This window comes from Diabrotica undecimpunctata, unplaced genomic scaffold (assembly GCF_040954645.1).
Source record: "Diabrotica undecimpunctata isolate CICGRU unplaced genomic scaffold, icDiaUnde3 ctg00000626.1, whole genome shotgun sequence".
Taxonomy (NCBI): Eukaryota; Metazoa; Arthropoda; class Insecta; order Coleoptera; family Chrysomelidae; genus Diabrotica; species Diabrotica undecimpunctata.
This window is the reverse complement of record NW_027311923.1, coordinates 198974-224657: the sequence shown is the minus strand read 5'-3', so window position 1 is coordinate 224657 and position 25684 is coordinate 198974. Positions and strand designations below refer to the sequence as shown.

At 32.6% G+C, this 25684-nt stretch overlaps 1 protein-coding gene across 1 annotated transcript in view; it reads left to right on the top strand.

The window, feature by feature from the left end:
* The first annotated feature begins 1038 nt into the window (after positions 1 to 1038).
* The window catches only part of LOC140431295 (uncharacterized), a 223185-nt gene continuing 198539 nt past the window's right edge, over positions 1039 to 25684 (top strand). The window contains exons 1-2 of the mRNA XM_072519228.1: positions 1039 to 1743; positions 23136 to 23360. Coding sequence (XP_072375329.1) covers positions 1323 to 1743; positions 23136 to 23360 — 646 coding nt within the window. The 5' untranslated portion in view covers positions 1039 to 1322. The remainder of the gene's footprint in view (positions 1744 to 23135; positions 23361 to 25684) is intronic.

The window sequence follows — 25684 nt, the reverse complement described above, 5'->3', positions numbered from 1 at the left end:
CGTTAATTATTTGTAGTTCCTTCCCTTCAGCCCATCTTTAGTCTCCTTCCCACCAAAGATGTATCTCAGTATTTTTCTTTTCCATCTCTTTAATATTTCCGCCTCCCTTTTATTTAGTACCTATGTCTCACAAGTCTATGTTACCGTCGGTCTGATAAGTATTTGGTGTATTCTTAGTTTACCCTTTCTGGATACGTATTTTGACTTTATTTGTGATTTCACTCTAGTATTAATATTACGATATTCCCTCTATTCCCAATGACGAAAAAGTCATAAAATTGAATTGCCTTCACCAACCCTCGGCTAGATAGACGATGCGCTGATTAAGGAATTTTTTAAATACACATATTAAATAGTTACTCGACAATAGGTATGAGATATGCGAATACGTTTATAAAAGGACTAATCTCAAAATTTGCTATGATAACACGCATATGAAAATCCGGCAAACATTTTGTGTTATTGTAAAAATTTATCCATTTGGAGGTTTCTGCAACGATAGGAGTCGAAAAGCCTAACCACATTTCTGCATAAAAGAAACGTAAATTAAACGTAAACAGCCTAAAGCTGCTAATTAAAGATATATGAGCGCAATAGATCTAATTAGGTATACAAGTCTACAAAACATCCTATCCGTAAAAAACAATTGAAAATGCAGAGAACTACTGAACTATAAAAACCAACAAAAAAACAAGACAAATATAATGCATATTTTTTTTATTTTATTACTTCGTTGAAAAATTTTATTCCAAACTTTAACACTCTATACCTTTTTTAAAAACACCCTTGATATGTAATTTAAATCATATCGGCTTATTTTTACCCTTATAAAGCTTTCCGTAATTTATATCTAATTCTTTTTTTAAGCATTCTGCATAATATTTTTATATTACCTGACTGACTCTGTGCCGGAACTTTACATACAGTAAGGCTAGTTGCCTAAATCTTCTTTCTGCCTATAATTCTTATAAAATAAGATCATTATTGAAAATTAGATAGAAGAAGAAGAAATTGTCATTTTATATATGTGTGGGGGGATTGTTTGGTACTTTTCGCTCGCAAAAATAAAGTTTATTTTGACATTAATTATGTACCTTTGAACAAGTAAATATTGCATTAAATTTGACAAAATGATGCCGTTCTTTAGTGTATTGTGTCATTTCGAAAATTGAAGGAGCTAACAAATTTCACCCCAAAATATATTTGCCCTGTTATGTGATAAAGTTTTATAGACAAGTGGATCATTAATGTGATTAAACAATACTAAGTGCAATTTGTGAATATTTATATTTTAAAATTACCTTAAGGCAATATTTCCTAACATGAATCAGCAAGAGAAAATAACAAAATTAAAACAAGTATTTTCCAAGACACTGAGAGATCTTCTTACCATAAGTCAACATACCCAGAATGTGTGCACCGAGTTGATAAATGACTTAGAAAATGAGAATTTTAGTATGATATCAGCTGATGCTGAAAGCCTAGGAGATACACTTGCAAAAATTTTAAGAATGCTTAAAGGAAACTCCACAGTTTTTATTGACACCCTTTTATCAGAATTTCATTCTATAAATTCACAGAGACCAGCAAATTTTTTTGCACAAATGTTTTCTACTTTATTAGAGTGTAAACATAATGCAGTAAGTAATAGAGATGGGGTGTTTTCTTTTGTAGAATATGTGGACCATAATATACAAACTGATTCTATTGAAGAAGAAAATAAAAGTAATATCGATATTCAAGGTAAGATCTGTACTTTAAGTAACAAGTTCTAAAAACTGTATGTTAATCAATTTCATGAAAGTTAAATATATAGCCACATTTATTCTAAACAGGATGCATGTCTGCCAAAAATAGCATGAAAAACCAAAAATTGCAATGTTTAATACATTCCTTTAAAAAATATCCCATATTTGTAATATACAATATTTTCCAAGAAGATGTAAAATGTAGGAGGTATATATTTGTAATGTAGATACTTATTGCTATACTGAAATTCACATTCAGGTGGCAAACGTTACAGAGGAGGTCTGTGCTTTCTACACTCATGGACAAAAATATCGAATATTTTGGAATTTTCCAATTTTTTTTGTAGTCACTTTATTTCAAAACAATTTTAGATTACTGATGACACTCATATAGTAGGCTGATGTACTCAACTGGTTTAATATTTTCACCATTATTTTGACCTTTATTCGGCGTTTAATGTCATTAGTACATTTTATCATAAAAAACCTTCTTCGCGTAAAGGAAAAATCATACTAATTCGGTTATTTTTAGTTTAATTTATTGAGTTTAATTAAATATTGTTTTGATTTAACTAAGTTTAAAACAAGTATACCACCATTTCGATACTGCGATGAAGCCCAAGTAGCACAGATGGTAATTTTGTACAAGGAAGGATATGCACAAAAAGATATCGCACGACGTCTCAGGAGAAGTCAATCTAGTTTCAAATACTTTAAAAAGGTACCGCGAAACAGGAAATTTCATACGAAGGCCTGCTTAAGAACGCCCAAGTTGCACAGCCGCACTTGATGACCATTTTTTGGTTCTTATTTCTACACTAAATCGTTCATTGACATCGATGCACCTCAGAAATGAGCTATTAAATGTTAGACAAGTTAATGTAAGTTCAGAAACAGTTAGACGAAGATAATAATAAGCAAACTTAAAGGCCAGACGCCCCGCCAAAGTTCCACGTCTTCTCCAAAATCATAACACTCGTTGTTTAGAATTTGCAAGAACACATATTCAGTGGAATATCGACAACTGAAAAATGTTTTTTTACTGATGAGACCAGAATCCTATTATGGAAGCTAGATGGTCAAAACCACGTCTACTAAGAGTTGGAGAACGATTTGCCAGCTGCAATCTTGCCCAGACCATTAGTTTTGGAGGTCAGGGCATAATCAGAAGAAAAAGGTTATGTACTCTTGTTTACTTGGTGTCCTAATATTTTAATATTTTTCGTATATTGTTATTTTTAAATTGTTTGTGCTGTACTATTATATAATAAGTATTGTAAATTGCCTGAAAATTAAAAAAGTTTTGGTGTACATTCCCAAATTTACTGGTAAATTGGAAACTATCGAAAAATAACCTCAAAACGCAAGCCAAATGTTGTAAGTGTTCGGTAAGCTGCATTTTTAAAGAGCCTAAGAACTCTGGTGAAGTGTTTGGTTACCCATGTGATTTTTGCAAGAGAGTGATGTGCAGGAGCTGTGCTGGAATTAGTTCAACGGAGATAAGATGTTTATTGTTAGCTACCAGAATCATGCCTTACTTGTGTAAGGATTGTGTACCTGGGATTATGAACGCCCTAAACCTAAACAATCGTGTCAGTGCGCTTGAAAACACTTTAAGTGAAGTAAAAACTGCTAGCACCCAGAATATTATTGAACTAGAGGAGGAAATTGGTAAGATAAGTGTGGAGATGAAAAGTTTAAAAACAAGTTTTCAAACAATCTATGATGATCTAAAAAATGATCTTAGGATTATCAAAGAATCTACCACTAGCAACCAGTCAGTAAGTAATGCTGGAAATGATAACATTCAAAATAGTGCAGATGTCAAAGGTACCGATGCAGTTTTTGGGGAAATACAGGACATAACCCGGAGAGCCAAAAATATTATTATATATAATGTACCTGAAAATCATTCCAGTGAATCTAACATCCGTGCTGAACACGATAGAAATGAGGTCCAAGGAATTCTCAATAAAATAGGTGTAACGAACAACACCTTTAAAGCTTTTCGCCTTGGTCGACTAACTGATAAACCAAGACCTCTTAAAGTCGCATTTAATGATTCAGCAATAGTTATCTCATGTTTAAAACAACGTAGATCTTTAATGGGTTCTAATTTGCGCATTGGAGCTGATCTTACCCCTTTACAGCGTGAGAAAATAAAGGCCGTTTATCAGGAGTTAGAATTCAGAAAAACACAGGGTGAGAATGATTTGAAGATCAAGTACTTTAATGGGGTTCCCAAAATCATTGTCAGTAAATCCAATAATTCAAAAAACGATCATTGAGCTTATATTTTCAGAATGTTGGCGGTATGTGCACTAAACTTCAGAATTTCAGACATGCTGTGAGTCTCTCTAGTTATGATGTTATTATTATTATTGAAACATGGCTTACACCTAGAATCTTAGATGCTGAATTGGGATTGAGTGACTTTAATGTGTATAGACATGACAGGGATCCTCAAACTAGTTCAAAGACTCGTGGTGGTGGTGTTCTTATTGCTGTCCATAAGAGCCTTAATTCAATGTTGGTTAGGCCTATGGATTCCTCTGTGGAACACGTTTTTACACAGGTAATGTGTGGCACAAAAAAGTTAGTCATTGGTGCAGTGTACTTTCCTCCACATTCATCTGGGTCAGTATATGAGGAGCATTCCACCTGTATGTTGGACTTAGCGGATAGATTCAGTGATTGTGAATTCTGTATTTGTGATGACTACAACCTACCTGAAGCATCCTGGGATAATCTTAGTAATGGTGTTACAGTTGAGTGTCCGCATCACTCTCCAGCAAATATTATTTGTACTTGCTACAATTTTCATAATATGTCACAAGTAAATGCTTTGCCTAACCTTAATAATAAATTTTTAGATCTAGTTTTCTGTACTCAGAGGGATGCAGTTGTGTCGATTTCAACTGATATTCTATTGAATACTTCGCAACATCATTCAGCTTATACTATATTGTTACATGCAGCCAATTTAAATTTGTTTCTTAAATATGATGTCTTCTATCATGATTTTAAAAAATGTAATTATCAAGTTTTAAATGAATATTTAGCTTCAATTCCTTGGAACAAGGTATTAGATGAATCAGATGTAAATTGCTGCTTAGAAAATTTTTACCATATTTTATATGATGCCATCAATATGTTTGTTCCTATCAAACGGTTTAAATCATTAAACTTTCCAGTTTGGTTTTCGCGAGAATTAATTGAGCTTGTCATACAGAAAAAAATAGCTCACAGGAATTTTAAAGCTTCAGGCAACTCTTATGAGGAGTTTTCGATGTTAAGGGAAAGATGTAAATCATTACAAGTAGTATGTTATAAGAACTATTTAGAGAATATTCAAGCAAATCTTTCAAGTAATCCCCACTCTTTTTGGAGGTATGTTAGTACTACATGTGGGTCTAGTGCTTATCCTAATGTAATGTCTAATAAAGGTGGGGACGTAATAGCTCAGAATGGTGATGAAATAGTTAATCTTTTTGCCAGTTATTTTTCAGGTACATATAATGATGGTGAGTATAATGTACCTAATTTTAAATTGGACTATAGTGTGGATTTTCAGATTCTGAAGTTTAGTGTGACTGATGTTTTCGAGGGGATTATGAGTTTAAAAACTACATATTCTTCAGGACCTGATGGTATACCTGCAGCACTTATTAAGAACTGTATTTTTTCCCTTTGTAAACCTTTACAACAAATTTTCAATTTATCATTATCATCATCTGTATTTCCACAATATTGGAAAAATAGTTTTCTTACACCCATCTATAAATCTGGCAATCGCGAGTGTGTTAACAACTATAGAGGTATAACTATTCAATCAGCAATCCCGAAACTTCTTGATAAATTGGTATCGATAAATCTCACCTGGGCTTGCAGAAACATATTTATTGATGAACAACATGGATTTTCTAACGGGAAGTCAACAGTACCAAACCTTGTCAATTACCAACAATACTTGTTGGGTGCATTTGAGAATAAAATTCAGGTTGACAGCGTTTACACTGATTTCTCAAAGGCCTTTGACCAGGTTAATCATAATCTTTTCGTCCACAAACTTCATGCATCTGGCTTTGGTGACCTCATTGTTAATTGGATTAAAAGTTTTCTGATGGGACGTACACAGTTATATTTCAAAAGAATTCCATTGTTATTCTGGTGTACCACAAGGGTCTCACTGTGGTCCTTTGTTTTTTAACTTGTTCATTAACGATATTGGTAAGGCTATCAAAAACTCACACTTCCTGCTATTTGCTGATGATCTTAAGCTATTTCGTTGTATACATAATAAATCGGATAGAGATCTCCTGCAAGATGATGTAAATAATATATTTTTATGGTCAAAACAAAATGGTTTAAGCTTAAATCCAACTAAATGTTCTTGTATTTCATTTGGTCGTATAAATAATCTAATAGCTAATAGATATGTTCTTAATGATGTACTCTTGGATTCAGTTACTGAGATAAGAGATTTGGGTGTATTATTGGATTGTGCATTGACATTTAGAAGATATTTTCTTAAAATTAAGGAAACAGGATTTCGTAATCTTGGTTTTATTTATCGTAACAGTCATGATCTCTCACCTACTGTGTTTAAATTATTGTATTGCTCTCTGGTACGCTCAGGTCTTGAATACTGCTCTGTTGTTGGTCCCCATTTCATCAAGTATACATTGATGGATTGGAGAGCGTTCAGAGGAAGTTTCTAAGATCTTTAGCTTTTAAAGCACATATTAATATAAAAAATACTGATAATTATTTCATAGATTATTCTATAATAATGTCTCAATTTAACATTACTACATTGAAGAACCGTAGGTTGAGAGCTGATATGTTATTTTTGTTTAAAATTATAAACAACTTTATTAATTGTCCTTCGTTATTAGCCAATGTACACTTAAACACAATACATAGAACTCGACACACTGCACTCTTTTATATTCCTTTTCGTAGGACTGATTATGCTCGTCATTTTCCCTTGTCGAGAATGCTGAGCTCTTGCAATGACCTCCTATTGGATCCTTTCTGTACAAACATTAACGCTTTCAAAAGGCAACTTGAGAATGTAATTATCAATCTAGATATGTGATATTTTTTTATATATATATATATATATATATATATATATATTTTTTTAACTTTTGTGATTTGATATACTGTTTTAATGTACAAATTTTAACTGTTTACTTGTTTCTTTGTTATTGTTTGATGTTTCTTATTGTTCTATATTGTTCTAAAATTCTATATTGTTTGATTGTGTACATGATCTTTACTTTTTACCATTTGTTGTATTTTATTGTAAATGGTTCTACCGTTGAAATAAATAAATAAATAAATAAATAAATTCTTTGGAGAGGTATTAGTTGGGAGGTACACACCGCACTTTTGGAAGTGATTGAATGGATGGCTGGTGACACTTACGTTTAAAACATCCTACAAGATCATGTTTTGCCATATGTTGGTAACATTGGATATGAAAAATTCATGTTAATGCACGATAATGTTCGACCACATGCCGCTGCCATAGTGAGTAATTATCTTGATGAGGTTCAAACTCGAAGATTGGATTTTAGCCGTTTAGCCCTAATTTAAATCCAATAGAACACATGTGGGATCACCTAAAACACTGCATACGACAAAGAAATCCCATTCCAAATACGATAGAGCAGCTTTGGTTTGCTGCACAGGATAAATGGAATACAATTTCCCAAGGATATGTCCAAAATGTACTTGCAAGCATACCGAGATTGATGGAAGCAGTAATAAGAGCTAGAGGGGAGAATACTCGTTACTGATCATTCACTTCTTTTAGTTAAAAGACTTGTTTAAGCAATTTAAATTAGCATTTAAGTTTAAAGTAAAATAACTTTATTTACCCAATATCAAGCATTTATTTTTTTCGCAATTTTCTCCGCATAAAAACTTAAAATTGTTTATTAAACATTGTTAAAATAAACTTCATTTCACAATAAATGACTTGATTTGCCAGAATTTATTTTAAAAAAATAAAAACTAGAAAATTCCAAAATATTCGATATTTTTGTCCATGAGTGTATATATCAGAAATAGCTACAATGTTGTCAAAGTTTTTAATTGAATGTTATATTTTTTTCTTGGTATTTTAAAAATAGGGAATCTGGTCCTTTCGCTTTTATACCTTCTCTTCAAAATTGTTAGTAATTCATGGAATTAAAATAATTATTTGTATAATCCCTTTTTGATCTAATATCCTTTTAATGACACCAAACTTTCTCAACCTAAATATACAATTACAGACATTAAAAAATAATTTAGATTTAAGACGATATAATTATAAATTCAAAATTATTCTTTAATGTCTGCAATTTGTTTCATGTCAATGTCAAAATGGCTGCAAATGTAATAGAATTCAAAAATGCTAATTTGTTAAATAGCGAATGCAAAAAATAGTGTTAAATGTTCTTAACTATTTGTCAAACAGTAACAATGATAAAAGTGTATCATCAATAGTAAAGGAAGTTTCTCCTATGACTGGAGTCTCTGAACTAATGATATTCCTATATAGAGGTAAAAGTAAAAATGGGCCCCTTATAACTCCCATAAGAAAAAAAAAAAAGAAATTGCCATGAGAATAAATACAATGAAATAGCCTGCTCTAAAATAAGACAAGTTTTATGGACAACATTCCCCCAACAGTCCTCATCAAGGAACCAATATCATTTATATGGACTAATTGTGGGTTAATACTGGAACTACCAATGGTTAAGTATGGAAAGATACAACAATAAAAAATAAATGACAGGCTTTCATAAATGAACTTACCACAGCTTTAAAAACTGTAAGCGGAAAAGGACCAAGATTTGTTTTAGTCCATGCAGGAAACAAAGATGGATTTGTTGAAGGTGCTGACATGACTTTTCTTTTCAAAAAAGGTGCTGAAGATTACCATGAAATGATGGACAGAGATCTATTTAAAAAATAGTTTGAAGATATGTTAATACCGAATCTTCTGAAAAATAAAAAGAATGTGATTGTAATGGACAATTCATCTTATAATTCTAGCAAAGAAAGAAGAGAGAGAAAAGAAATTCTGGATCTTATAGTCATCTATATAAAAATGAAAAGATATTCAAGCTATATTTTTGCACTAGTAAGAATTCTAATAACAAAACTGATATGGCTTCTACAGTGTGTGGAAACCTATTACAGGGTATAACTATTTCCGCCTTATTTTAGAACATTTTAATAAATGCTCTGACATATCAATTTTTGGAATGTAATTGTACCAAGGAGAGAAGGAAAGATGGAAATATGGCGTCCAATAAGGATGATTGCGACAGTGAGAGCGAAAAAACCAAGTTTATTTGTTGCAAAACGAAGAAAATAAGCACAATAATAGGTGTAAAGTGTGGAAAAGCCTTCCATAAATCATGCACGGCACAGGATTGGGCAGGAAAAGTTCAAATTTTAGATGAAATGTGTCTGATTTGTTGTGATTCTAACATAACCTTAAATAGTGGGGATGGCATGGAAAATATGATCATTCATCTGCTAAATGAACTAATTTGTGAGTTACGAAGTAAAAATTAAATCCTAGAGGAAAATAATAAGCTGCTATGGGGAAAAAATAGAAAGCATAGAGAAAAACAACAAACAAAAAATTCCATGGATGTAAAAAATTGTGCAAAAACTAAGAACAACAATAACAATCCATTAATTTTAAAAGAACAAAATGATTTGAAAGAGACTACAAGGTCAGTTGACGCAGTCACAGAACAGCCACTTTGTTCTGTTGATTTGTCTGAGCTGCCACCTTAACCAAGAATATCAAGCAGTTCAATTGCACCTGTGGCGCCTGTTAAAGATATCAACCGCCCGCTGATTGAAGATGAAAATGATAAATGGGAAACTAAAAAAAAAGAGGTTTTTATAAAACAACTCGTCCAACACTTATTGAATGACAAGATCAACTACAGGGAACCAATGAGAATGGAAGTATCCTGCGTGTGGCCACAAAACATATGGCAATTTTCCTGTCAGGTTTCGATCCAAAAACGGAAGCTCTGGAAATACTTAACTATCTAGGATGAAAATGTTATCTGCGAAAAAATGAAAACCAGGACAGATAAGTACAAAAGTTCATTTAAAATTACTGTTCTAGAACTAAAAATACCTCATTTAATGCAGCAAGAATTATGGCTGAATGGTGTAATTTTTAACCATTTTCAGAATGTACAGAGGCACCCCAGACAGTCGTAAGGCACAAACCAAAAAAAATTATCAGTAATCTTACCACTTAAATGATACCATTAATTTTATCATAGAAGATCATGATGGATGCTTTGCTCTTTGTTTAACTGAGCACTGGAAAACAGAAGAACAACTGCAGGACTACAATGTGTGGAATTTTAAACTGACCTCTTCATATTGTAGAAGCAGTTCACAGGAGCATGGTGGCAGTGCGGTATACATCAAAGACACATTTATTGCAAAAGCCCGGGAAGATATTTCTAGTTTATCAGTAAGAACAGTGCTTGAGTGTTCCGCTGCAGAGGTGCGAATTGATAAGAAGAAGATTGTAATACTATCCATCTACCGAATAGAAGACCCACAAGTTTTAATAAACAAATTAGACCAAATACTTTGTGAGTTGGTCTAAAGCACCTGGTGATTTTAACTTAGATATGCTGCTTGAGGGTGCGAGGTATCCAGACACATTAAAAATGTTTTTGAGTTCCTTTGATATTAAACCTTCTATCAAAGACTATACACGCATACAAGGTAACAAAAAATCCTGTATAGATAATAGTTTTACAAATCTTGACATATTTGATTCTCTTGTATTCAATCCTCATACATCTGATCATACTGCTCAAAAGGTAAAATTTGAATTAAGTGAAGTTGAGTAAAATATAATAAAAAAACGAATATTTAGCAAGGAGAATAAACATTTTTTTTAAATTCATGTTAGGTAATGTAGACTGGGTATCTGTTTTTGAGACATTAGATGTAGATAATCAGTGGGATGCTTTTATGAGTATAGTTCAGAAATTCTTTATACAATGTTTTCCACTCAAAGAGATAAATACAGCAAATAAAAAAATCACAAAAGCACTTTAAAAATGATGATATAAAACATTGTAAATCTAGGCTTGATGTTTTGTTTACACTGTCTACCAATAATGTTGATTATAAAGATATTTACAGGAAAGAAAAACGCAAATACAATTCTTTACTCACTCACTCTCGAAAAAAATTGTTATAAAGAATGAATTGAAAATAGCGAAAATAAAACTAAAATGGCTTGGCAATTGGTAAAAGAGATTAAGGGTAGTTCCAAAAATCCAGAAGCTGTAAAGAAAATAAAGCATGTAAAAACTTTTCAAATTAATATCGAACAAACTAATCATTGCATGTTTTTAACTCCCGTTTCAAAGAAAGAAATAAGTCACATAATAAATAACTTAAAAACAAGCGTAGCTCTGGTTATGATGAAATATCAACCAACTTAATTAAATATGTTTCATCAGAGATTTCTCTTGCTCTTTCTTTTATAGGTAATGCTTCTTTCAGGCAAGGTAAATTTCCTCAAAGTTTAAAACTGGCAATTGTGAAGCCACTACATAAAAAAGGTGATGTTACTAAGATGGAGAACTATAGACCAATAAGCCTTCTTCCATCATTCTCAAAAATATTCGAAAAAGCACTATAATTTAGACTACAAAACTTTTTTACTACAAACAACTTATTTAGTAGTTCACAGCATGGTTTTCTCGCAGGGAGATCTGTTGAGACAGCTACATGATTTTGTATCAAAAATTTTAGAAAAACTTTGCAAAGATGAAAACACTAGGTGCTTTTTTGGACCTATCTAAGGCTTTCGATAGCCTACATCATGTTCTTTTATTACAAAGATTACATCTTTATGGAATACAGGGACCGGCATTAAAATGGATAAAATCATTTCTCACAGATAGGTCACAAAAGGTATGCCTGGAGAAAAGGGGATGTAAAGTTTACTCTGATCTTATCAATTTAAAATTAAGCATACCACAGGGGAGTGTCCTGGGGCCTTTTCTCTTTTTAGTTTACATAAACAACCTCCCAAATGCGGTGGTTAGTAGTTCCTCAATTAAATTTCTTTGTGGTTTGAAAAGACACTAAAGCATCCTTGCCGTGGGGCCAAATGACGAATGTATTATCAACATATCGTAGCCAACATGTAGGTTTGAGCATTGATGTGGATAGTGCTCGGGTTTCAAAGTCTTCCATAAAGATATTGGCAATTACAGTAGATAGTGGGGAGTCCATTGGGGTACCATTTATTTGTCTGTAGAATTGATTTTGGAAGATGAATTAAGTGTTGGATATACAATGTTCAAAGAGAGATAAGCTGTCTTGCTGGATACTCTATTTAGTTTTCAGAATCTCTAGAGTTTCATCTATAGGAATCTTTGCAAAGAGTGAAACGATATCGAAACTTACTGGAATGTCTGACGGTGAGATAAGGTATTGTTTAAGAAGTTCAATGAAATAAAAAGAATTTTTGACAAAGGAAGAAGCATTTTCGGCGAGAGGTAGAGTTTTGGCCAAGAACTTGTCCAATGATTGACATAAAATAATCCTGTTGTCATAAAACAATCTCTAATTCCTCCTAAAAAGTCTTCCAGAAGACCTCGAATCTATGGCCTACCCAAAATTTACAAACCCGATATTCCCCTACATCCCATTGTCAGTGCATATAACTGTCCTACTCAATTCTAATGAATTAGTAATAATTACTATTAATAATAATTACTAACTCACTCATTAATATCCTTGTCTCTAGATCATTACGCCTTTGGGATGATGTAGTAGATCCGCTGAGCTCTCTAGTTTAAAACAAGCCCTAATCCAAAACGGTTACCGCGAAAATCACATCAGTAAGCGCATCCACAGACATAAATCTCCCACTCAATCTCAACCCAAACCAGACCCTTATCATACGAAAGTTTTCTTCCTTACATCAAAGGTGTCACTGACAAAATTGACAAAATTTTAAAATCAATAGGAATAAAGACAATATTTACCCGTCAACAAAAACTTTCATCTCTTGTCCGATCAATAAAAAAAAAACATTCCAAATTAACAACAAGGAGTTTATGAAATTCCTTATGCCGACTATTCCCCGATCCTATATAGGCCAAACAAATCATAGAATCCAAAATATGATTTATGAACATTCCATTTCTGTTTGCAATTCCGATTCAATTTAAGCTCTAGGTCAACACCATCTTCATCCAGGTCACAAAATTTATTTCGAAAACTCAAGAACCATAGCCCCGTCCGCTTTTATAAACCAAGAATTATTCGAGAAGCCATATAAATTTAAAAAGGCCAATTTGTCTCAATATAAGATGGCATACGGTTACCTTCGACGTGGAGACCTCTCATAAAGAAAATATCGTCCGCCCACCCAACAATCATAATCCTACTGTCAGAAATGTTCGCGCCAATCTCGACACTAACCCCCACGCCAACCTCCACCCAAACTACGTCACCATCGACGGTATAAGTAGTGTTTGGGAGCTCAGGAGACTGTCACCTCGAAAGCTCTGAAGAAGACATGAAAGAGGATGTCGAAAGCTCGGCGCAATGATAATGGACGCGGTTCAACCCGAAATACTGTTGGGTGTATTATTAATTCTTGTAATAGTATTAATCTTATCTCTAGGTTTAATTGTACTAACGGCGGAAATCTTTCGGAACATTTTATTCGACTCTATGGGGAGGAATTTTACCAGCTACCTAAATCATATAGCAATCTGCTGCTACGTAAGAATTGTCTTCTATGTGATTTAACATTCCTTAAATCCTGCTAAGACCATAAAGTCATTCCCAAATTTCTAAAACTCAAACACCATACTTCTTATTCTGCTATCTCCCAAATTATTACAGTTCTGCGCTTCTCTGTGAAGCTATTCATTTCACTAGACGAAAACTAGATTTCACAAATATAAATATTTTCAATATCTGGCTATCTATTCATTCTTTCAATGTACATCCTATATTATGGGACACTTTCAACTGTATCAATACACAGACAGCCCTAAACACTTTCGAATCTAAGACCGAAACTCAGAAGTGCAAATTAGCGCATTTAATTGCCAAACAAATTCCAAAAATCACAACTTTGATACCTACCGCAGTGGTTTATAACTTTTCTGATACCCCTATTTCGACCATTGCATCTCAAGCTTTAGCGAAAAGTTTCAATTACTTGGTTACCCCAATCACATTCCAATTGAGATAATCATCTGTCAAACTGAAGAAGCCATCTCCAGTTTACCTTCCTAATATGCTAAAATAACTAGACAAGACATCGCTAAAGTTCTTATAAACTCAAAGCCTCCTACTCCGAACATTAGCCAATCCGAGAAAAAAGCCCTGAAAGAACTCCAGTCAAATCCAAATCTAATCATTATTCCTGCCGATAAAGGCAATGCCACCGTTATCCTAAACACTTCTTCTTATATTAATAAACTCTCAAATCTCATTAATACTCCGGACTACAGACCAATTCCCAATAATCCAACAACCTATCTGGAGAAAACAACAAAAGCCATTATCAATAAAACCTCCCTTCCTGTTGACCTAAAACAATCTCTAATTCCTCGTGAAAAGTCTTTCAGAACACCTCGAATATATGGCCTACTAAAAATTCACAAACCCTATATTCCTCTACGTCCCATTGTCAGTGCACACCACTGCCCTACATAACCATTGGCCAAGTACTTGGCCAAAACTCTACAACCTCTCTCTGAAAACGCGATCCTTCGCCAAAAACTCTTTTCATTTGAACGAACTTTGTAAACAATACCCTATCTCACCGTCAGACATTCTAGTAAGTTTTGATATCGTTTCACTCTTTACAAACATTTCTATAGACGAAACTCTTAACATTCTAAAAACTAAATACAGTATCCAGCAAGACAGTTTATTCTCTCATTAAACATTGTATGTCCAACACTTAATTCATCTTCCAAAATCAATTCTGCAGACAAATAAATGGTGCCCTAATGGGCTCCCTACTATCTCCAGTAATTGCCAATATCTTTATGGAAGACTTCGAGACCCGAGCACTATCAATGCTCAAACCCACATGTTGGCTGTGGTATGTTGACGATGCATTCATTTGGCCCCATGGCAGGGATGCTCTGGTGTCTTTTCAAACCCATCTGAATGGTATACATCACTAGTTTTCAGTTCACGATGGAGGTGGAAACTGATTCATCCCTACCGATTCTTGACGTTATCATAAAGAAAAACCAATCCCAATGTTTTCATCACTCTGTTTATTGAAAACCCACCCATACTAATCGTTACTTGCATGCCAACTCTCACCATCTCACTTCACAAATTAATTCAGTCGCTTCAGTTCATACAGTCAGTTCATACGCTTTCAGATCTCGTCTCCAGATCAATACGCCTTTGCAATGATGCAAGTAGATCAGGTGAGCTCTTTAGTTTAAAACAAGCCCTGATAAAGATATCGAAGAGGATGTCGAAATCTCGGCGCAATGACAACTCGGAAGACTGTTGAGTTTAATATTAATTCCTGTATTAGTATTAATCTTAGCTCTAGGTTTAATATATATATATATATATATATATATATATATATATATATATATATATATATATATATATATATATATATATAAGAAAAAAGAAGTACTTGTGACTCGTTTGGAACAAATATATAACTATTTTGGATGGGTTGGAGTCAATAATAGGGCTATTGGTTAACTATTTTTTTATTCTCGAGCTTTCAATTGTGTTTACAATTATTATCAAGAGCTAAAAAAGACAAAATACTTACAAGGTTGAACTAAAAAGAAAAAACAATTTTTGTTAACTTACCAAATAAAAATTAGTTTGGTAAGTAAAAATCACTGCTTACATCTTCAAAATATTTAATACAAAAATGTTTTAATCTAATAAATGTTTCTCCGAAAAAATTTTTATTATTTTGAAAACATTTTTTTAATATAAAAATAATTGAATTTATAAATAAGTTCAAATAGCAACCAACTACAAATAGCCTCAATGTCATAAATGCCAACATAAAATTTTTATTTTTGACAATTATATTGCCAAAAGTAAAATTTCGTTTAAACATTCTTTTTTGTTTAGTAACAAAAAGAAGAAGATTTATTCACCGTTGACAGATGTCTGAAAGAATGTGACAGATATATGGAGAATTAAATATGACATTTTACAAGTTTTATATATAAATCATAAAGAAAGAATATAATTATAAATTTTGCTTAAATTTTGAATTTCAGATCTTTTGTTTAAACTATTATCATTTTTGCTAATACAAACCATTTCCAAAAAAGTCCTTTTAAATTTAAAATATAGTAAATTAAATATAAAATATAAATTTAGAAAGTAATAAATTTAAAAGGACTTTTTTGGAAATGGTTTGTATTAGCAAAAATGATAATAGTTTAAACAAAAGATCTGAAATTCAAAATTTAAGCAAAATTTATAATTATATTCTTTCTTTATGATTTATATATAAAACTTGTAAAATGTCATATTTAATTCTCCATATATCTGTCACATTCTTTCAGACATCTGTCAAGGTGAATAAATCTTCTTCTTTTTGTTACTAAACAAAAAAGAATGTTTAAACGAAATTTTACTTTTGGCAATATAATTGTCAAAAATAAAAATTTTATGTTGGCATTTATGACATTGAGGCTATTTGTAGTTGGTTGCTATTTGAACTTATTTATAAATTCAATTATTTTTATATTAAAAAAATGTTTTCAAAATTATAAAAATTTTTTCGGAGAAACATTTATTAGATTAACCCTTTACCGCATGAATTTGTATTTTTTGTCAAAAATAAGTTCTCAGACAAGAATTTTAGTTCTATTTTTACGTTAAAATATTGAAAAAAATCTAGATACGAGGAAAACTTTATTGACAAAAAAAAATTTTTGGTGCCAACTATCGAACATCATGCAACAATGTAATATTAAAGTCAAACTATTTTGAAGCTATAGTATACACCATACAGTATGAAACTGCAAATAACAGTTTCTTTCTTTATTAATACACAACGGTATTCTGCATTTTGTGCACACTATACGTTTTCCCTGTACCGCCTGGAAATTTGCATCTTGACCTAGTGCTCTCATTCCAATAGGGAAAATGATCAAGCCCATCTTTACGGATGTCTTCTTGGGGAATTTCTTTAGTCCCTTTTTTCAGTTGATCTCGTATATCTGCTGAATGCTACTACTTGACGGTTTTCCCGCTCTGTTCGGTTTAATTGGTTTTTCGGCTTTGCATAGAGTATCGGTTATTGCTAGTTTGGTATCCAAAAGGGGTAAATCAAATTTCTTCGTTTTTTTGGCTAATAACCAACAGTTCATGGCTGTTCATGGCAATATTATTTCTTTGACCTGATTTTTATACGAAAAAATCCTAACATGGAATTAAGGAGATCTACACCTCCCATGTAGTTGTTGTAGATTAGGACACTGTTAGGACAAGGTATCATTTTATGTATACTTTCTTATTTGAAAAATCTTTTTTTTTTTCCCTTTGGTGCACTTCCAGCATATGTTAACATTGTAGTAACGATTTCATTATCAAACCAGGACACTACACTAACATCCACATTGTCTCTATTGGCTATTTTCTCTACCATATGACCGCGCTTCTTCATTTCTTTTTCAGCTGGCATCACAACTCCAGGAACACGATTAAGTCTGGTATGCTGATGAACCAGTTGTCAAAAAACAACTTGTAATGTTGATGTTTTGGTATCCAATCTGCTAATTTAACAACCATGCTGCTGCTGATACTAAGATTTGGTGCTTCTAGAGGTACAATATTACTTTGGGAACCAGTAAACAAATTAAAGTCATAGCCGAATCCCGAAATACCACTCAGCACAAAGTTTTTGAAGTCCCACTTATGTGGTTTTTTTGGGTTATACTGCTTCAGCCGGCTTCGCGCTTTTGTTGGTATAATCTGTTCGTCTACAGCTAGAAATTCTTCTTTCGGAACCATGAGTAGATGTTCTTTGATTTGGCTCAGAACAGGTCTAATTTTGAATAATCTATCATGTCCAGGCTGATCATTTTCAATCATGTCATCATTATTATGGAAATGCAAGAAACGTTTTATTTCTTTGTATCTGTTACAGCTCATCACATCGCTAACTATTCGGTGGCCAATATTGTCATTCCAATAGTGTTTTGTTGATGGAAGTTGAATTATCGACATGTTAATAATAATTCCTATACATTGTTCTATTTGATATTTTTTTATATTAGCTGGTTTATCTGGACGTTGTTGCACTGAGTATAAATTTGATTGGTCTGTGATATGCTCTCTAAAACTATCAGGAAAGAGAATTTTTAAAATTGGACCGGAGTTTTTAATTGTAAAATCGAAGAAGATAAATTTTCAGAACCAATAAATTTTGTATCATTTTCTGATCTTCTCAGATTTCCTTTCACTCAATTATGACATTTCTTTATATCGTTGTCTTTTAGACAAAGGAGTATCATCATCTGAGGAATCTGAGGATGTGGCAGAAATGTCAGTTTCCTTGACATTGCTTGGTAAATTTTCACGGTTCCCATTGTCACTATCTTGACACAATATCATCTCATTTGTGCCGTCTTCATCGGAGAGATCTGATTTTTCACTATTAGTACTATTTGGAATTCTAACTGCATTCATTGTACCATAAAAGAGTTTCAGATCCATATCTACAAAAACAATCAATGAGTCCATAACTTCATAGTGTGCCATATATAGCACAAACACTTTTTGGGGTGTTCTAGAGACTTTCAACATTTTTAATTCTAGTAGTTACCTAAGCAGATATCTAATATTACAATACAATAAATTTGAATTTTTTCTCGCCGTAAACAACGTTTTTACTATGAAAAATAAGCTCTAACTTCGAGCACTGTTTTACGTGGTTCAGAATTTTAACAAGAATGAACTTGAAACTGCGCACGGCTGCCTATCTCGCCGTCAGAATTATGCCGCATATCTCGCGTACACTATTAGTACGTGTCAGATATGGGCTGCCATGCAGCTACGACAAAAATTGAGTTAAAACATTAAAACATTTTTGGTTTGTGCCATTTATGGCACATGATGCGGTAAAGGGTTAAAACATTTTTGTAATAAATATTTTGAAGATGTAAGCAGTGATTTTTACTTACCAAACTAATTTTTATTTGGTAAGTTAACAAAAATTGTTTTTTCTTTTTAGTTCAACCTTGTAAGTATTTTGTCTTTTTTAGCTCTTGATAATAATTGTAAACACAATTGAAAGCTCGAGAATAAAAAAAAATAGTTAACCAATAGCCCTATTATTGACTCCAACCCATCCAAAATAGTTATATATATATATATATATATATATATATATATATATATATATATATATATATATATATATATATATATATACAGATATGTGCAGATACATAAAAAATTTATGGTGGGTATTAAAATTAGCGAGAGATACTAGTATTATGTTTCCACTTGTTAGACACCAATCTGCCGATTGAAACCTGAGTGTTTTCGATCGAATTTATTACGTCAATGCGGGATGTTATTATTAAAATAATAACATCATGCATTGCTAGGTGTATGATGATTATAGTTTTATATGATAGTTTGAATGTTGTCTGTTTGTGAGAGTATGTATACGATAATAGTAAAATATACGATAATTTCAGTTGATGCTATGATCATCCTCTTTAAGATATTATCTCGGGCGCTAAATTTCAAAATCGCAATGTAAATAAAATAAAATTCAAACTAAGGATTGAATTAGAATGGGAACTTTTTTACCTATTTTTGGAATATATTTTACCAAAATTTGTGGAATTAATTAACTTTTTTCAAAGCTATAAAGTAGTTTTTACAAATTTGCACATCGAAATGATCACAGTGTATAAAGATCTATTGCTTACTTACATGGATCCACGATATGTGAGACAAACTAATCTTGAAATAATTGGTTCTCAGGATATTACAAAATTTGTCAACAATAATAACATATATCTAGGAATTGGGTTGACACAGAATATTAATGATTTAGATGATGAATTGATACATGGTTTTTACGAAAGTTGCAGGCGTTCCGTGATTACAGCTTGTAGGGAAGTACAAAAAGAAATTATTTTGCCGATCCAGTTATGGGCCTTTTAAATAAAAGTAGCTTTAATAGTTGCCAAAGTCTTTTAACACGAATATCAAAATTCCGAAAGAATGACTGAAACGATGCAAAAGATTGATATGAAATGGAGGAAATTTCAACAATACCAGGATATTCCAACAGAATTCAAAAATCTGGATGAATTCTATTAAGTGGGTGGACAAATTCGAATGTAATTATAAGTCCGAATTGTTTCTAAATTCCTTTTATTCGATTCTTCTCGATCGACTATGAAAAAATAAAATGTTGAAGTCGTGGAGTAAAATATAGTTTTATTGACAGCTACTGAATTATTACATTATAGTTGTTGTTGAGTTAAAAAATTATAATAGACTGCATCCCAAACTAGCCCCGAAGCTATATTTATAATTCCACTAAAATGCTACGATTCAGCAAATAAGTGTATTGCCCTCTGCGTAGAACAAAAACCTTTGACTTTTGAAAGCTGGCAAATATAATTTGAACCTAGGAAATTACACTGTAAACCGAGGAAATAAACTGTAATTAAGCAACTAATAGATATGTTTCACAATTATACACGGTGTGAAACTATACAAATTCAGAAAATTAAGATTAATGTGAAATTACAAATTTATGAACTAATTTGTGATTGAATACTGGGTTTAATTAAACATTTTGATTGTAATTCTCTATTTGCTAATTTGAGTGACTTGGTATTGTCTGTGTTAACTTTACCTCATTCAAATACAAGTTGGGAAAGACCAATTTTCAAAAGAAAATTTAATGAAGAAGTGCAGGAATCGTTTATTAAAACACACATTATGCATTCATCCTAATCAGTTTATCTTTAAAAGTGTTGTGCAAATTTTACACCGTCAGATGGTTACAACTATGAATATAACCAATTTAAACAATAAAGAAACTGATGATAAACCACAAGAAGTTGAGCTCACATTAACTGAATAGTGTATATTTTTTCAATTTAAGTTTTTTTCTTTTAAATAATTTGTTATAGATGAATTGTATGTTCTGTGTATACATTTCTTTTTTGGCCTTGTGTAGTGTTCTATCTTTAGTTGATTGTAGGCCTAAGTACTTATATTTTGGACAACATTCAATTTCTCCTCCATCTTCCAATACTATGTTTTGGTAGCTTCCTCCTATACTTACACATTTTTTTGTCTTCCTTGTGTTGACTTCCAGACCTCATATTCGATACTCTTCTATGAATTTTCTTGTCATATATTGTGGTCCTGCACTAATACTACCTGGTGGTCTGCAAAACATAGTGTATCTTCATTCCACTGCATTTTTTCCATATTTTGAGGGCTTGTTATAAGTTAATTTTAAAAACAGATGGCGACACACATCATCCTTGTTGGAGTTCTTTGTTTACTGACAATCTCCTTTATATTTTTACTTTAGAAGTTGTTACTTCATATGATTGTTAAACAACTTTTATTATAGCATTACGTATATTTGTTTACTCTAATGTTTACTCATAATTTGAGCCATTGAAATTGAAAAGGAGATAAGTTCCAAAAACAAAATTTTACAGTAGAAGTAAAAAGCTATTTTGCTAACTAAAACGATGTTATTACCAGCGATGTCTCTTAGCATTGTTTATAACTAACAGATGAGAAGAGCACATTCTACCTTATCAATGACTTTGGCCTTGGATTAATCTATATTTTTAAGACAAAAACGATTTTTTGAAAATTTTGGCACTTACCCCCTTTTCAAAGTCAATGCCTCAATTTATTTAATGGTATGCTGTCATTGGCTTTTTTTAAATCTACAAATAGCATATATATTTCCTGATCAAAATCACTTTTCAAATATTTAGGTAATACTACTATAATATTGGAAATGGGTCAATACTCACAATCTTAAGTAGTTTTTATTTTTTAATGATGGTAAATTTTGGGCTACCGCCTTCAAGACTTACAATATATCCCCATCATCAGGCCCCAGTACGTTAGTTTTATTTTTATTAAAAACTATGATATCAGATACAGCCCTATAAATTAAGGTAATCTTAAAAACCACCACCCCCCTTCCCTTAAGGAATCCATTCACCCAAACCAGGAATGTATAAATTTTCTATTGCATGTATATTATTATGTTAATATATATCTTTAATTTATTTATTAATTGTTGTAGATGTGTTTGGCAAAATTATAAGATTAAAATTTATGGACGTCCCATATACATATCGCACAATCTTCACCATATGAGCCAAAAATATTATTTTTTATTTTTTTTTTCCTACTTCTCCACTGAGATCTCCAAGTAATATTATTTCTCCGGTGTTAAAATTTTTCTTATTTCATCATCTATTTGTTCATAGAAATAGTCTTTTTTCTTAACTGTTACATCATCATTTACTCCGTAGATCCTTAGGATTGTTAATCTGTATTCCCATAAGTCTAGGTTCAGTTTTTTATTCTACTGCTGATTGCTTCCAACGTTTTGATAAATTTTCTTGGTTTTTACGGATCAGTATTCAACTCATTTGGATTCAACCACTGATGTTTTCAGACTCCTATCTTTTTTTGTTTCAGTTATTACAGCTCTATCCACATTTAGATCTTTTATATCATGAATAACTTAATTTATTTTCTTTGATAAGCCTTTTACATTCCACGAACCATATGTCATTATCCATTTCCTTTGCAATTTCCGTTACCGTTTGATCAATTCCTTTCCGTGACATTGGTTTTAACATTTTTTTTTTGTGAATGATGAGGGGTTGACTCAACACCGAACCCCCAATCAGGAGGACCAGAATTTATTCTCAAAGTATCTTTCTCTTATACATATTGCTTTCACTACAGCTGACGAATTCTGTGTATACAACCTTTTGGTCCGTTGGTGGTATTTTATTTCCCACCTATCCACTGCTCGATTAAAAGACCAGTGAGGAGTGAGGACACTCCCCCATCAGCCACCTGGGGACGAGTTATCACGTGGTTATGGGTTTCCCTGATGGCTAATTAAAAGTCTATAAACATCAAACAAGCATTTAACATTCAGTTCAAAAGGGTTATTCATAGTTAGATCGCTGTCAACTAATTGTGCAACCATATCAGTTCGGAAATAAGCCTCATAAGTTTGTTTTAAATTTTTCATACCTTACTTATATGTTTTAGATTTACTCATTTTTTTATTCTATTTTATATTTCTAGCACCAATTGCTTCTACAAGTAATTATGAAACCTCTAAGGAAACAAATGACAACAATAATCATGTAAAAAAGGAATGTGATTTTGATACTGCTGCAAATTTGAATGTGCTTAAATCTGAAGATTTAGATGAAAGTATTCCTGGGAAGTTAAGCTTAAGAAGACTAGATACTTCAGATACAACACATACTAATGAATCTTGGATGGATACTCTTCAAAGATCGCAAGGTAAGCATTTTTAACATAAACTAAATCAAAATTGGGCTATGACCTCCTTTTATATTCAAATATACACAGAACATTTAAAGCAGATTTTCTTGTTTTTCTTTATTCATTAAGTTAGTGAGAGAGTTAATTAATCTATGAGCTATTTCCATATATATATATATATATATATATATATATATATATATATATATATATATATATACACTCTGCAAGAGTAACGCTTAGTTTTTAATGCTCGATGGTTTTCCGCTAGGCAGTGGGCCAGCAGCCATCTCGACGCACTTACGTCAGAATCACGCTACAAGTGATTATCTTTGATCTACTCACCTTCTGCAGTGAGAACTTGCTTAGCTTTTAAAGCTCGATGGTTTTTCGCTAGACAAATCGACAACGTCAGCAACCAACTTTAATTATTTTCAGGCTTTGGCTTAGGCATTTTGACATGTTGCTCATTGACAAAGGGGAACCTTTCATTTTTACGGTACTGGGCCTAAAATGGAATCCTACTACTGATTTCTTTTCTCATTCTTCTTGTCCCTTTGACAAACCGTTCACAACGCGGGCCATTCGTTTGTAAATCAGTCGTATTTTTGTTGCTATCCTCTTGTTTTTATTCATTTTTCCATGTCTTTTTGCAAGTCAAACGTGTTCTAAAACCGTTGTGGTACTTCAATGTATCCTGGGATGATGAAACATCTGAACAGATACTGACTGGCTTCTGTACTTGTATGTGTTACATTTCTGGTGTTATTTCTATACAGGAACATCTATCGCGAGATCGGAGCTCTTGGCAGCTATACTGCTGACTGATCTAGTCACTTTTGTCAACGAGTCTAGTCCAATTTTCATGCTCGCTCTGTCTCGACAAGATTGGAACTCCTGGCAGCCATATTGCTGGCTGATCTAGTCACTTTTGTCAAAGGGTTGTTCGTCCGATCTTCCGATATTTCGATTCCGATATCGACGATTGCGCTCCCTTGAGCTAATTTTTCTACCCCAAATTGGCAATCGTATTAAACACATACAAGAACTGATACCACACTCTACTCGGCATCAAATGCCTTCTAATCAACACTTCTCTGATTGTGTTAGTCGTGTTTTATCACTGGCACAATTATTACAATTTTCACCAAACTGGCATTTTCCTACCGTGGAGCTCGTCGAAATATCATTACTTCCCGGCTGTCATTGAAGACTTGAAATTAGACACCACGCTGAGATTTCGACGCTATTCTTCTTCTTGTCTTTTCGCACCCCACGGAATTCTTATAGGAAAAGGGGCCAACGGTATTGTGTATGACACAGTCTTTCTAGTTTAGTCGGTCGAAAAATTCTACTGATTCGACGCTATTCTTTTCTAATTGAGGGCATTGTACGCGTTGTTAATCTGAGCACAGGGTCAGATGACATCCAACAATGTTCTGTGGTCAAAATATGACCGCCGCTTATTTGTCAATTCATATTTTATTCTTACTTAGTTCTTTATTAGTATATCGATCTTTCATGTCTATTCTTTACACTTATATTTTCAGCTGTTCTTAAAAACATTCGTTTTTGGCGCGGGAGAATGTTTGGGAAAGTATGTACTATTTCTTTTCATATTTTTACTATTAATATTTCTGTTACGGTACTGTAATGTGATCTAAATTCAATACTGTATCCTAACGACTTTGGTAAAATATATTGCTTCCTGTAAAATTGTTAAACTGGCCATCTCATGTATTGTGTTTTAAGTACGGAGAATTTGACTTCTCTTTTGTATTCTGTGTCACAAATGTGCACACAAGTGTACGGTTTCGTATTACGGTCTCAATTAACTTAAATTATCGCATTCAAAATCATAATACAATAGAGTGATTTATGGGTTTGCCCTCTTGCTACCGACCATCTCGAAGCGTGGTCAGAGGGTTTTTTCTGAAGATTTCAAGACACTTCATCCCCAGACAGCGAACGAAACACACCAAGTTTTGTGGCTCTCGTGCCATAGAGTCGCGTCGGCGGGCGCCCCGACGCGGTACCAACGAGATTTCCTTGGCTACGACTCCAATAGTTCAAAGGGTAAGTCTATATTCTTTGTAAAAACATCAATAATGAGTAAGACCAGTTAATTTCTTAATTTATTTACAGTTGTGTTTGCTATTTGTCGCTAATCTATTCACAAATAAAATATTACATTTTTACTTTATAATTATTTATCTATTATCATTTAACCAGCGACCTCTTAAGTTTTATACAAAACACACCCTAATAGAGGAATGGGGAATATAAAACATATGTCCGCGTTTAAAAGTCTAACTTGCGTGTATCTGACAGAGATTTAACTC